This window comes from Eleutherodactylus coqui, chromosome 5, assembly GCF_035609145.1.
Source record: "Eleutherodactylus coqui strain aEleCoq1 chromosome 5, aEleCoq1.hap1, whole genome shotgun sequence".
Lineage (NCBI taxonomy): Eukaryota > Metazoa > Chordata > Amphibia > Anura > Eleutherodactylidae > Eleutherodactylus > Eleutherodactylus coqui.
This window is the reverse complement of record NC_089841.1, coordinates 162,799,722-162,814,959: the sequence shown is the minus strand read 5'-3', so window position 1 is coordinate 162,814,959 and position 15,238 is coordinate 162,799,722. Positions and strand designations below refer to the sequence as shown.

The following is a 15,238-nucleotide window of genomic DNA, read 5'->3' as shown; positions in this document are numbered from 1 at the left end:
GCTGGCTGCGTATGATTTTTTTTGCGTTCTCCACCCAGCACACACGTACCCAGAACGCTGAGGACTGTCAGAGGCAGGCCAAATAGAATAGTAGTTGTTGCCCTTTTTTTTTAAAGGAAAGGCCCACTGCGTATATTCAATCAATAATAAATGTGTTGTGGCCCTGCAGTGTGTCACAGAACTGCAGTGTTGCACAGTTATTAACTACAGCAGAGCGGTGATTTCCCAGGCAGGAAATAAATTGGCGCAAGCCTGCAGGCCAAATAGAATTTTTGCCCTTTTTTTTCAAAGGAAAGGCCCACTGCGTATATTCAATCAATAAAATATGTCTTCTGGCCCTGCCTACACAATTCTGTCCTTGGAGTATTACTGCAGGGCGCAATGCTCTGCACGGCCGATTTGGAAAAAAAAAAAAATGTGCAACACTGCTAACAGCAGCCTCCACAGTACTGCACACTGTTAGATGTGGCCCTAAGAAGGACCGTTGGGGTTCTTGAAGCCTACACTAACTCCTAACACTCTCCCTGCCTAACCACCACTTCTGTCCCTGTAGTATTACTGCAGGGCGCAATGCTCTGCACGGCCGATTTGGAAAAAAAAAAAATTGTGCAACACTGCTAACAGCAGCCTCCACAGTACTGCACACGGTTAGATGTGGCCCTAAGAAGGACCGTTGGGGTTCTTGAAGCCTACACTAACTCCTAACGCTCTCCCTATAGCAGCTCCGGCACCAACAGCACTGTCCCCCAGCTATCTCACAAGGCATCTGTGGCGAGCCGCGGGAGGGGCCGACTTTTATACTCGGGTGACATCTGATCTCCCCAGCCACTCACAGCAGGGGGGTGGTATAGGGCTGGAACATCACAGGGGGAAGTTGTAATGCCTTCCCTGTCTTTCAATTGGCCAGAAAAGCGCGCTAACGTCTCAGAGATGAAAGTGAAAGTAACCCGAACATCGCATGGTACTCGTTACGAGTAACGAGCATCCCGAACACACTAATATTCGCCCGAGCATCAAGCTCGGACGAGTACGTTCGCTCATCTCTAGTTGCTGTATAACTTTAGAGTAAACTCTCTTAAAGCGACTCAAAATAAACATTTTCATCCATCGTTGGGTATATACATCTCAGTTCTTCACCATTTTCACTTGGCAGCAGCAAGGCACTAGGCATCCCTCATAGTTTTCAGCATCTTTTGCTACGTTTCTTTACTTGCGCCATAACCGCTAAATGCATCCTCGCACTGGCCATAGGCCCCGACCTCAAATACTCTGTAAGAGCAGCATCCACACTTTGGTATTGTCTATGACATGTTTCATGCATTCCTAAAGTCCAGAGGTCATTACATCATCATCATTATCAACTAGCCAGGACAGAACCAGAAGTCTAATAATGGCTTTGGTCCCATGGAACTCAATGTGAGCGATACCGCTGCAATGAGGAGCTGTGTAATAGGAGGTATGGCTCTCACTGATTTCAATGAGAGTGAAGCCGCCTATTATACTTCCAGCCCTGACCACCAATGACAATGTCTGATCCCCACTACACTGACAATGGGCCAGAGGATGAGTTGATCAGTAGAGATCCTGATCAGTGGACCCTTGCCGATTAACTATTTATGAGGCTTGTATCGATTCTGAGGATAGGTCATCAATAGTAACAGTCCCCAAATACACCTTTAATGACTGAACTGCTATTAAAAATGCCATTATTACCTCTTTCAGGAAGGACAATGATTGTACAGTCTTGAATATCTCAAAAACTATGTTCATACAGCATGATGCTTGTTCCTTACCGGGCTGAATGAGTCCTCGAAGTCCAGTGAATTATCCAGTTGTACATGGAACACAGGAGCTGAGATTGCATCTTTGATGTTATAACCGAACCACAGCTTGTTTATAATGGCCTAAAAGAAGATATATATATATATTACATGGCAAGAGTTGAAACCATTGGGTCAGTATTATCAGTAATTATAGTATCACAGGATCATTGCAGCTCATTTATACCCCATAAACCGTAAACAATTACAGAAAATAGCATGGGCTGATTTCACATCTGTGTTGGAATCTTTGTTCGGAGGTTCCAGCTCAAAATACCGGAAGAGGAAGCACTGCATGCTGGGCTTTTTTTCACGTCCAAAAGTTAAGTAGCTGAGCAGTAATTATAGTCAATGGGGTCCGCCCGGCGCTGTTCGGTTCCGTCCTAATACAGAGCCCTTTCATTCGGAGAGCAGAGAAGGAGAATCCCTCAGCCGAACAGGAAAATGGAACCTCGTGCAGAGTTCTAAAACCACACTTACAGAAAGAGAAATACATTAGCCCTCACCCTGAGGGCTCATTCACAAGAGCGCTGTTTTCGCACAGTATAGCCAAGTGAAAAGATTGCAGCTATACTGCTCTAAAGATCCCGTGAGCCGGTTAGTTCCTGCTACTTGAAGTAGCGCCTTCACACGGTCCATGGTGCGGGGTGCGTGCTTTCCAGCTCCCATAGGAGTCTATGGAAAGCATGCAGCAAAAATAGGTCAGGTCATATCTTTGCGCGCACCACGGAGCCAGAGGCGCGCATACACTCGCATGTCCTATCTTTGATTGGTGCGAGCGTTTTGCGAGTCTAAAATTCATTCATCTGAATGGTTCTGTAGGAAACCATTGTTTCTATTTAGACGTGATCTTTTCGCACCTTTCACTCACGTCTGAACGAGGCCTAAATCACACATTTACTTAGCATTCACAGAGGATTTGCCCTGGGGGGCAATTATAGCTTTTGCTGTCTGAGGAGAGAAGTGAAATAAGAGAGATGAGAGGAAGGGACAGATGTCAGAACATCAGACGCAAGTCAGAGATTGCAGGTAAGAGGCTTTGGGGAGTTATGGAATACCTGGGGGTTGTAGCCCGCTTTGGGCTGTTATGGAAGGCTTATGAGAAGTGGATACTCGGAGCCTCAATTAAAACAGGCCAACATCTTCTTTGATGTTCAGCCGAGATGGATGTGTTTAGCCTGTTTTGTTTTATTGTTCAGCTCTATTATATGACCCTGAGTTTGTTTTTTTTTCCACATTGTAGGATCTTGCTATATCCATATTGTTTGTTTCTGCAATCCAGATATAACCAATGATTTCTCCTCTTGGATGAAGTTATATATATTTCTGGGAAAGACAAGAACACCTATAGAGTTTATTAATACTCAGGTTCATTGATGGCAGATCTACATAGTTAAGTAAGTGGGGATATGAGAGACAATATTACTGAATTACTTATAATCATTAAATCTTTTTGCCCCAAGAAGACAACCCCTGCTCACATGCTTATTAGGACATATGGATATCATAGATTGGGATCCCCCACTCATGAGCCCTTGTATGAGCTGGAATGAAGAGTTTTCTTTAAATAGTGAAAATTGGCTGCTACCTCTTTGCTTGTTTTTTTTACCTTATTCTGGATCAACATTTGAAGGAGGGGGAGGCTGAACTGGATGGACCTGTGTCCTTTTTTTGGCCTTACATACTATGTTACTATGTTCTCCATCAGAATGGCTATCATGTAATACTACATTTTTCCTGCAATTCAGTGAAAAAGGGTCAAATCCATGCTAAAGTCACCGAAAATGGTCGTACTTACTGATGCAAAGGAATAAGTGCAGGTACAAACACCAGTTCCCAACAGCGTGCAGAAGGAAACAATGCTACACGGAGGAGGTAGCACAGGTACAAAATAATACATAATACAATACTTACACACAAATAAGGCTTATATGGAGCGTCAGTCACACAGATACATGCACACCCTATTAGTTCTACCCATACTATTATATCAGGCAGACACCCTGTGCATTTAATCTTTCTGCACGCCACTGCAAACTAGGGTTTGTTTCAATAATTCATCTTTGTTTTCAGCTTAACCATATACATACCGCGTGTCTGAGCATATAGAATTATCTCAATGACATCTATCTTGCTGACCCTATGCAATAGTCTTTTAGCAATTTCCATTTCCTATAGCTGTATTGTTTACTCACCTGTGCCGTAGCACTTACAATCCTTAGACCACCTGAACCACCGATTACCAGCTGAGACCTCTTGTCTTTGGATAGAAGAATGGTTGGTGTCATGGAAGATGGTGGCTGCATCCCTATAATGTCAAGGCACAGTAAGAGTTCTAGTGAACTCAGAAAGAGGGTAGGAAGAATCCAATGGCTGGATGTTCTTAAGGACAGAAATGCCCAAGAAGGTTGAGAAATATTGCGAAATGAGATTCTCAAAGCACAATCATTAACAATTCCTAGAAGAAGGAAGAATGGGAAGCATTTAAAGAGACCAGGATGGATGGACACAGAACTTGCACAAATGTTAAAAACAAAGAAAAATATGTTTATCAAATGGAAAGTGGATGAAATATTTAAAGAATATAATGCGGTGTGCAGAAACTGTAGGGCAAGTGTCAGAAAAGTTAAAGCTAATAATGAATTGAGGCTTGCAACAGAGGCTAAAAGCAAGAAAAAAGGATTTGGGGGGTATGTCAAAAGCAAAAGAAAAGTCAAAGATGCTATTGGATGCTTACAAGATGAAAATAATGAATTGGTTAATAATGATGTAGAGAAGGCCCAACTTTTCAATTCCTATTTTGTATCTGTTTTATTTCTCCATTGGGAGAATAAAAGAATGCAGGCTATCTGTAAGCTGAGAGATGGTGAGGGAACACTTAGCTAACTTAAATGAATTCAAGTCTCAAGGTCCAGATGAATTACATCCTAGGTTACTAAAGGAAGAAGTGGAGGTAATTGCTGAACCACTCGCCATAATCTTTAAAAATTCCTGGAGAACAGGAGAAGTCCCAGAAAATTGGAAAAGGGCAAATGTTGTCCCTATCTTCAAAAAAGAGAAGAAGGTGGATCCAGAAAACTACAGGCCTGTGAGCCTGACTTCTATACCGGGAAAGATCTTTGAACAAATTATTAAACAGCATGTATGCTAGTACTTGGATGAAAATGGAGTAATTAACCAGAGCCAGCATAGGTTTGTAACAAACAAGTCATGTCAGACTAATCTAATTTCCTTCTATGATAGTATCACTGACTGGGTTGATCAGGGAAATGCGGTGGATATAGTTTTTCTTGACCTTAGTAAAGCATTTGACAAAGTATCTCATACTATACTAATTGAAAAAATGACCAAATATGGGATTGACAAGTCAACTGTTAGGTGGATTCACAACTGGCTGAGTGATTATACTCAAAGAGGGGTCCTAAATGGCTGCACATCCAAGTGGAAGAATGTATCAAGTGGGGTACCACAAGGCTCTGTTCTAGGCCCAGTGTTGTTCAACATTTTTATAAATGATCTGGAGGAGGGAATTGGTGGGAAACTGATCAAATTTGCTGATGACACAAAGCTAGGAGAGATAGCTAACACTAGGGAAGAGAGAGTATTCAAAAAGATCTAGAAAATCTTGCACAGTGGGCAGCGTCTAACAGAATGGTATTTAACAAGGAGAAATGCAAAGTCCTACATCTGGGCAAGAAAAATGAAGAAAGCACATACAGAATGGGAGGAATTGAGCTAAGCAGCATAACATGAGAAAAAGACTTGGGTATACTAATAGATAATAGACTGAACATGAGTCAACAATGTGATACAGCAGCCAAAAAGGCAAACACAATTCTGGGATATAGTAAGAGAAGCATAGAGTCTAGATCACGTGAGGTCATTATCCGCCTCTACTCTTTCTTAGTCAGACCTCATCTGGAATACTGTGTCCAGTTCTGGGCACCCCACTTTAAAAAAGATATAGACAAACTGGAGCAAGTTCATAGAAGAGTTACCAGAATGGTGAGCGGTCTGCAAATCATGTCCTATGAAGAACGGTTAAAGGATCTGGGAATGTTTAGCTTGCAAAAAAGAAGGCTGAGAGGAGACATAATAACTGTCTACAACTATCTTAAGGACTGTCGCACTGCAGAGGATCAGCCCTATTCTTATTTGCACAAGAAAAGACTAGAAGCAATGGGATGGAAAGGGAGGAGACACAGATTAGATATTAGAAAAAACTTTCTGACAGTGAGGGTGATCAATGAGTGGAACAGGTTACCACGGGAGGTGGTGAGTTCTCCTTCAATGGAAGTGTTCAAGCAAAGGCTGGACAAATATCTGTCTGGGATGATTTAGTAAATCCTGCACTGAGCAGGGGGTTAAACCCAATGACCCTGGAGGTCCCTTCCAACTCTACTATTCTATGATTCTATGAATCTCGAAGAAATAATTAGCACAATAATAACATACATTTTCAGTAACATCCGGCTGATGGAAAATAGTACCGTGTTATCACTACCTCACTGTGTTAGCCTTATTCTGCTGTCAACACAGTGCCAATTAAAGGGGTTATTTGGGATTCAGATATTGATAAACTATCTTTAGCCAGAGCTGCAGCCTCTTTATTGGCCTGTGCATTATGTCCAATGGTCAAATAGCCTTTCTGCAGCTTAGTCCCATTCTAGTGTATGGAATGAAGCTGCTATACCAGGCTCACTACTATGAAATGAAGTCTAGCTTCTAGGGATACACAGTCTGAGGGCTTATTCAAACAAGCATGTCTGATTTTGAACTAAATGGGAGCTGCGCTGCAGTACTAACCCTATTCACTGTGCCATGGTCAGTCACTACAGTCAGCACTTTCTGCTTCCTGCTTCCCCCTAAGGCTCCTGGGCCTAAATGCAACCACATCCCCTATAGTTACGCCAGTGGTTCCACAATACCCCTTTCACCTATTGAGCATTTGGACAAAAAGAAATGAACCAAGGGGGTACTAATTCTTGACCTGTTTTGATAAATAGCAAATCCAAGTACAGAGCAGATGCACAATAAATGAGATCTCACCTTCCTTCAAGGAAACAGTAGGGATATTGCAGAAATCAGCTAGCTGATTGTTGAAGATTATCCCTGTGTTTGGTGAATAAATCCAGGCGCCAAATCTAGCATTCAGAGGAAAAAAAAGTCATATAGAAATTAATTCATGAAGTTCAATATAGGAATCGTCTTTACAATCTGAGAGTCAAATGTTGGAATGCCCAACCACAAGTAGTAATGGTAGATAATACTACAGTATTTATGAGAGCAGGGGGGAACAAAATTGGCAAAACTAGATGTAGTTGGCCAGGAGGTTTTGTTTTGCATCCTTCTGGGTCAGATAGCTAGGCCTGAGAAAGGTAGAACTAGATGGAAAGGGCTTTCTTTCAAAAGTGACCTGAAAATGGAAAATTGATGGTGCCTAATTTGTTATACAACTATTAGGCCTCCCACCTTTGGAGAATTTTGTTCTGATCATCTATTCCAGCGTACACCAGATGGATAGAAATAGAGTAACTGTGGCTCGCCCCTGTCAATCCTAACTTTCTTATTTAGAATGGTCCTTATGACCCTCCATCTGGTGATCTGCTGGGACCCATGGTCCTGTTGAGAAATATCTGGAAAAAAAAGTTTCTTACATATACATAGTGAAACTGCACACTAATAGCGCCATGAAATATGCCAATAGTAAATACATTAAACTGAACTGCATGTAAATACTAACATATACAAACGTACATAGTACAAACGTACTATGTAAATAATTGGGAGTTCTTAGCAGACATTTTGATCACAATGTGAGAGCTCATCTGCCAGTAACAAGGTGAATCTATCAAACAGAATCCAAACATCCAAACTTACCTCTCTTTGGGCATAGGCGTCTAAATTAACTAGCGTATGTAGGATCACAGCTAATTAAAATGTCTGGTACAGAAGGGAGTGGAGTCACTGGCAGATGGGCTCTCACAGTTTGATCAAAATGTGCACTAAGATCTCCAATTATATTTATAAAATAAGTTTAGCAGTACTCCGATTCAATTTCATGTATTTACTGTTTGCATATTTCATGGCACTATTAGTGTGCTGTTACACTATGTATATATTTATGTGCTTTTAGCCAGTTTAAAGCAACATCCACCTATATATATTTCATTTTAGATGTGCTGTCTGATTGCCTTTCCATTGAAAATAAAGTTGACCAATTTACTGCCGTTTGGGATCTGTGGGATACTTTATGGATAACCCACTAACTATAAAAGTGTTTTTCTTATTCTGCTCTTTTGCATTTCATTTTGTCGCTTCTTCCCCATACTTTTCTGGTTTAGGTTTTTGGAATATCTACACTGGCAATCTCTGTTAGGTTAGTTACTTAACCTGCCAATGTGTTTACATTAATTGACAAGTTGATCTATGACTGTAATCCCTTTGCTTATGTTCAACATTTTTACACAATGTGACAACATAAAAATGGAAGGAAAAATGAATAAAAACACAGTTATAAAAGTGGCCTAAGAAAATTCATATCTTCATTCTTTCTCCATAACTGATTTGCAACTTCTACTTTCAGCTACACTTTGGACAAAATATTTTTTAATAGCATTTAAAGCAATTTTCTAACATACTATTTAGGAGCCAAAATGGACAGAGCTTTGTAGATTAAAGTGGAACTGTCTTTTATTTTATCGGCAATTTTTAGGCTGCTATTGCTTGAGCGCTGACAGCAGCCACTAGCAGTCACAGTTTCCTGAGAATTGTTGGGCTGAACCTGAAAGTGCAGGTGCAGTCCAGCAATTAGTGCCATGAACGATACCCATGTGACAGCAGCTTAGGCCTCTTTTACACGAGCGTTTTATCATCGCTATTTTGTCATGATAAAATGCTGGCCAAAAATTGTGACCATCTGAAGCATTGGATTCCAATGCATCCATTCAGATGGTTGATTTTCCGGCGAGTAAAATCGGCAGGCGGGAAAAGGACTTTTCCTATCTTTTTGCCGGAATAAGTAGCCGATTCCCATAGACTCCTATGGGAACCTATGAGAGCCGTCACAAAAAGAGGAGGGAGGGAGCTTTGAGGGAGTTTAGCAGTGACTTGTGTTGCTAGAGTACCTCACTTTCCCTCTCCTCTCTCCCTAGCCTATAGGAGCTGCCGGCAAAGGAACATGGCAAGCACTGCTAAAGTCCCTCCCCCTTCTTTTTTACGGGAGCTCCCATAGGCTTGTATGGGAGCTTCTATTGCCGCGATCAGCCAGCAAAGGGAAGGGGAGTGAGGGGGCGAGACTTTAGCAGCCGTCTGAAAGGGCAAGAAAACGGGAGACTTAGCTGCTTTCTTTTGTTCACGCAATTTTCGGCTGCGGTGCAGGCAGCCGAAAATTGCAATGCCTGTGTGAAAGAGCCCTTAATGTGCATTCTCATATAACAAAAAAATGCTTTCGGCTAAAACTCTGCCCAGCCACAGCTGCCAATAGTCACACAATCTTGTTGACATTAGCGGCATGATCAGGCTTCCATTGGCTGCTGTGGCTGGGTGAGGTCTCAGAACGCACACTAAGACTTTTTCTAGCATTTTTAATGAACAGATTTAGGCTGCTTCTAATAGAAAATCACTATTGCCAGAGAAAATCAGTATTCAGACAGTAAGTATGGACGGCTGTGTGTCCACAGACTGCTGCAGTATTCAAGGCACTTGTCTGGAGATTAGAGATGAGCGAACGTGCTCGGCCACGCCCCTTTTTCGCCCGAATACCGCGATTTCCGAGTACTTCCGTACTCGGGCGAAAAAATTCGGGGGGCGCCGTGGTGGCACGGGGGGTAGCAGTGGGGAGTGGGGGGGAGAGGGAGAGAGAGAGAGGGCTCCCCCCTGTTCCCCGCTGCTACCCCCCGCACCGCCACACCTCTCCCCGCCCCCCGGCGCCCCCCCGAATCTTTTCACCCGAGTACTGAAGTACTTGAAAATGGCGGTACTCGGGTGCGTAAGTACTCGAAGCGAGTACGTTCGCTCATCTCTACTGGAGATAAGATTGTTTTCTCAGATGTGGCTTTTATCACTGTAATCAGTTTACTGACTGCCCCACTGTGAGATGAAGCTCAACTGTAATTAATTAGGAGGGTGCAGAGTGATTACAGGGATGGAAAGCCACATCTAATAAAACACTCTTATCTCCAGACAAGTGCCCTGAATAGTGGAGCACAGGGAAGAGCTCTCTGGCATGTCATAGCGACATGTCAAAAGTATGGATCAGTGGGGGTCCCACTGCAGAAACACCTAGATTGCTAGAGTGAGGGTCTATGCCCCCTCGGCTATGTTCGCTCACTTTAGACTGCTTTTAGCAGCTAAAGACGGCCTCATAGGGGTATATAGAAGAGGTACACACCTCTATGAGGCTATGAGGCCATCTTCAGCTGCTGGAAGCAGCCAAAAACACATAGTGAAAGGGGCACAGCAATCTGGTAAGCGCTGCAGCCCTCTCATTCTAGCAATCTGGGGGTCTCAGCAGTGGGACCCCACTGATAAATACTTTTGACATGTTGCTATGACATGTCAAACATTTTCTAAAGGTACAGGTAATTGTTAATTATATTAGAAAATGTTTTAAGTGACTAGCCTGAGCCATAACTCATTGACATAATAGTATGAGGACTTGTTTTTTTGGGGGGGATCAGTTGTATTTTTTAATAGCACCACTCTGGGGTACGTATAATGTGTTGTATAACTTTTACAATTTCTTTTCCTTGGGGGTGTGGGGAGAAGGGGTGGGAGTGGACAAAAAATAAGTAGCAGTTCTGGCAATACTTTTTAAAATTATTTTTACACATTCACCGTGCATGACAAACTATTTTCATTGTCTGGGTCGTTACGAATGTGGTTATACATATTTGTTGTTTTTTTGTCATGTTATCCATTTAAATCTGTTTTTTTGTGGGGAAAAATACATATTTTTTTAAACTGGATTTTTTATCTTTAACTTAAACTTTTTTGACACTATTTTTTAGTTGCTAAAGGGGACTTGAAGATGTGATTGTTCGATCTCTAGGGTAGGTTTCATTGAAGTGAATGGAGGAGAGCTGCTATACCACACCAGGCCACTGAGCTGGGGATGGTGTTTTGACATTACCGGCAATCCATAGGAACATCTTATCAGCAATAGTTCCGACCCTGAAAGCCCCCTTTTGAAAATACTATGTTACTACTCTATGGAGTGTTTGAAGAATAAGAGGTATTGTCTCTCCTTGAGGAGAGGACCCATAAGGTGTGTGTAGACACCTAGGAGGTGAGTCAGGAGATTGTGATGTACCTTCTGGGTGCTCTCCTTAAGAAGAGACAATATGCCCCCAAACACGGCACAGGCCTCTCACTAGCCAAGCCACAAACCTACTGCACACTGATGAGTGGCAAATACCCCAAAACAGCTGTCTGTGTATGGTTTTCTGGCTTAGAGTTCAATTTCCAATCATTATTTTAAAGATTTGTTTAAAGAGTTGTACATTGATTTGAAGGAATGCTGCCATCCAATAGGTGGCGCTGCAGAGGTATTGTTCCATCTTCCTTATTTGAAGAATAGGAGTTAAAGGGGTTCTGTCATTAAAAAAAAATTCTATACTCACCTATTCCTCCCCCGCCAGTCTACTTACCACGTCTTCTCCTCGCTGAGATTCTCCAGTGCCCCGGGGTTACCTCACCTTGTTATGAAGCCGGCATTCCTCACATTCTTTCTGGACGTCAGTGAAGATCAGGTCCCTGTGTTGTAGCCTTCACTGGCTAGGAAGAAATGCTGATCTTTTTCAGATCAGAGATAGCTCACATAAGCAGTCTCTGCAGTAGATAGGCACTCCCACTGCTGGCCTGTGAACTGTGACGTAACGTACATTGGCTGGCAGGCAGTAGACTGCCAACCAATGTACGTAACCTCACAGGAAGGAGAGGAATCAGGCAGCTGGAGGTGAAGTGACCCCCATCCCTGGACTGCAGGAGACAGGATAAGATAGGGGAGGTAAAGATCTGGTAAGCAGACTGACGGGGGAGGAATAGGTAAATATAGATTTTTTTTTTTTTAATGACAGAACCCCTTTAATGTCTAGGATTGCCTGAAGTCAGAAATGTTGTCATACCTTCTTTTATACAAGCTATGCATTAAAATTATATCTTTAACTTTCCCAAATCATGCACAATTTTCTACAACATAGCTATTACAAAAACTAAATGCATAAGCAAAGTAAACAGCCCAATTACCCTTTAATAATTCTATGACAAAAAGTAGCAACAAAGCCCCACTGCATCAGGAAGTGTGCAGGTCTCTTACATTAAATTGATGGAGCTAGTGACAGACACAGAGCTTCCATCTTTGCTGATGACAGACAGGTGAGTCGTACCAAAGGTCTCTGAATTTAGAACTGCAGACAAATTATAGAACCGGAAGTCATGATCACCGAAGTTGTCAGTTTTGTTCCTTATTTCCCCTCCATAATTCTTAGTTAACAAGAAGTCTATGAACTGTAGGTGAAACAAGGGAAGAAAGACAATGTATAAGAGGAAAGACAGTGAGAAAATATACAGAAAAGTTTGGAAAGCTGAATAACTGCAAGTATATTACATTATTATTTCATAGTAGCTCTGATTTATAATATTACTTCTGGCGGTTGTTGCTAGACAGCTTGACTTCGTGAAATGCAATGTCGTTGTGCCTATAGGACTGCATGAGAAGCCTGGTGCAGGTCTTCCATGCCAGGAGGAGCGGGTGCTCGGCTGTCAAGACAGCCTGGCACTTGCTCTAACAGTAGGAACCGAAAAAAAACTCTGATCCCCACTGTTTAACCCTTTACATGCCACAGTCAGTCAAAATGTTGACAGAAGTAGGAAGCTCCCTTTCTCAGTGATTGGACCTCAGCCATGTGATTATGGAGTCCTGATGGGTTGCTATGGTACCCGGAGGCTTGAATATAGCCTCTGGCTCGCATATATCTATATTACACTCAATTTCGGCACTAACAACCAATCAGGTTGAAGCAGGGAACCCAAACAACCAATGAGGTTGAATCAGAAAACCTAAACAACCAATCAGCTTGCTGGAATTGTGAATCAGAACCAATGAGGTTGCTGGAATCGCTCCATAGTGCCGAACATGAGTGTAATATAGATATATGCCTCCGGCTCTGTTAGCTACGGTGGCCTATGAGGTTCAGCCTCTGGCTGAGCTTCATAGGCTTTCTAATGCACTATTATACTGAAATTAAATCTAAAAAACAAATGGCAGAATTTTTTTATATGTATCTGAAAATTATGCCATTAAAAAATATACAACTTATTCTGCAAAAAACAATCCCCCATATGGCTATGTCAATGGAAAAATTAAAAAGTTATGGCTCCTGGGATGCGACAATGAAAAAAAAAATGAAAAATTAGTTGGTCATTAAAGAGGTTTTCCAGGGAACATACTATTGACGACTAGAGATGAGCGAACACGTTCGGCTCCGCCCCTTTTTCACCCGAACACCGAACTTTGCGAACACTTCAGTGTTCGGGCGAAAAAGTTCGGGGGCCGCCGTGGCAGCGCGGGGGGGTGCGGCGGGGAGTGGGGGGGAGAGGGAGAGAGAGAGGGCTCCCCCCTGTTCCCCGCTACTGCCGCCCGCGCCGCCGCGCATCTCCCCGCCCCCCGGCGGCACCCGGACACTTACGCGCGAACACTGCAGTGTTCGGCAAAGCCGGTGTCCGGGTGCGGATGTGTCCGTAACGGACACGTTCGCTCATCCCTATTGACGACCTATCATCAGGATAGGTCATCAATAGTTGATTGGCTTGGGACCCCAACTGATCAGCTGAGCGGGCGAATGCTGTCAGTGCCACAAATCACAGGGGTCGGAGCGGAAGCAGTGGAAGTCTCTGCACTGATCTCTGTGCAGTGGCCGGCGCTTGTAACTACAGGCATGGCTCTCATTGAAATCAACACAAGCTGTGCCTGCAGTTACAAGCGCCAGCCACTACACAGAGGTCGGCGCAGAGACTTCCATCCGCTCTGACCCCTGTGTATTTGCGGCGCTGACAGCATGCGCCCACTCAGCTGATCGGTCAGGGTCCCGAGTGACGGACCCCAGCTGATTAACTATTGATGACCTATCACGAGGACAGGTCATCAATAGTATTTTCCACAGAAAACCCCTTTAAGGCGCAAACAAGCTTCATCACTACACTAAGGCAGTGTTCCCCAACTCCAGTCCCCAGGGACCGCCAACAGGTCATGTTTTCCGGATTTTCTCAGTGTTGCACAGGTGATGTAATTATTGTCAGTGCCTCAGACATTGCCACAGGTGTTCTTACCATAGGATATCCTGAAAACATGACCTGTTGGTGGACCCTGAGGACTGGAGTTGGGGACCCCTGCTCTAAGGTGTTAAAGTGGTGCTGTAATAACTTTATCATATACATTTATATTGCATCGGGGAACAGGAGCTAAATGGGATGGCTTTCAGACTACTGCACATGCATGGGAGCTCTCTAATTTACTTACATTACAGTGGGGATGGCCAGGAGCTTAAATGAATGGCTGTCAGTTTACTGTGCAATGCCCAAGAAATGGTCTATTCACTTGTATTGCAGCTGGGAGCCTCTCAGGCTAAAGTGCTTAAAGGGAGACGCCCTATTCACTTGTATTGCAAAGGACAAAGAAGGCCGACTGGGAGCTACTGTGCTTGCTCTATTAATGCCTGTCCCCAAGAACCTGGCAATACTAATGGAAAAAACAGTGCAAGCAGTACACAAGAGAGGCCACTGCTGCAGGACTGCAACAACCCTTGGGAATGAAGAATGAATATTGCTAGGGACATGGGGTAGACCTGAATGAAAATCACCCAATCATCACAAAAGTAATAAATAAGTGTTTTCAAATATGCATATACTGTAGTTATATTTATCATAAACTAGAATAGGATCCTTGACATGGGATTAGCCCTTGAGGCATTCAAAATATTATGTACAAGAAAGACCCTAAGCAGCTCCCCTACAGTGCACATGACAATGGTTTTCCTTTGCTCATTCTTTTATTCACAAGCTATATCTATCATGTTTCCTGCCATTGTAGTCATATTCATACCTCTTGAGTGTTGGCAGATGTAAGCTTATCTCTGTTTCCATTTGCAAATTTCAAGGCTTCTGCAATGCGATGGTAGGTCTCTATCTGGTCAGGCACATTCTGCATGGCACGCTTATCAAAATGATACCCTAAAATCAGGTGTCTGAATTTAGTATTCACTCTTGATATCTAAATTGTAACTCACATACAGTGGATTGACATTTTGTCCGGTTCCTACTGCATTATTAAAAAAAGCCCCACTCCACAATTATGCCATTTATTTCAGCTAACATATTTTATACATATCATAGTATTTCTACATCTACTTGTTGCACTG

The 15,238-nt window shown here is 42.9% G+C and overlaps 1 protein-coding gene across 1 annotated transcript in view; it reads right to left on the bottom strand.

Annotated features, from left to right (window-relative positions):
• GGT5 (gamma-glutamyltransferase 5) overlaps window positions 1-15,238 on the bottom strand; it is a 69,029-nt gene that overhangs the window by 11,354 nt on the left and 42,437 nt on the right. The window contains exons 7-11 of the mRNA XM_066603569.1: window positions 14,923-15,050; window positions 12,139-12,329; window positions 6,870-6,964; window positions 4,016-4,128; window positions 1,794-1,904 (exon numbers count right to left, since the gene is read on the bottom strand). Coding sequence (XP_066459666.1) covers window positions 1,794-1,904; window positions 4,016-4,128; window positions 6,870-6,964; window positions 12,139-12,329; window positions 14,923-15,050 — 638 coding nt within the window. The remainder of the gene's footprint in view (window positions 1-1,793; window positions 1,905-4,015; window positions 4,129-6,869; window positions 6,965-12,138; window positions 12,330-14,922; window positions 15,051-15,238) is intronic.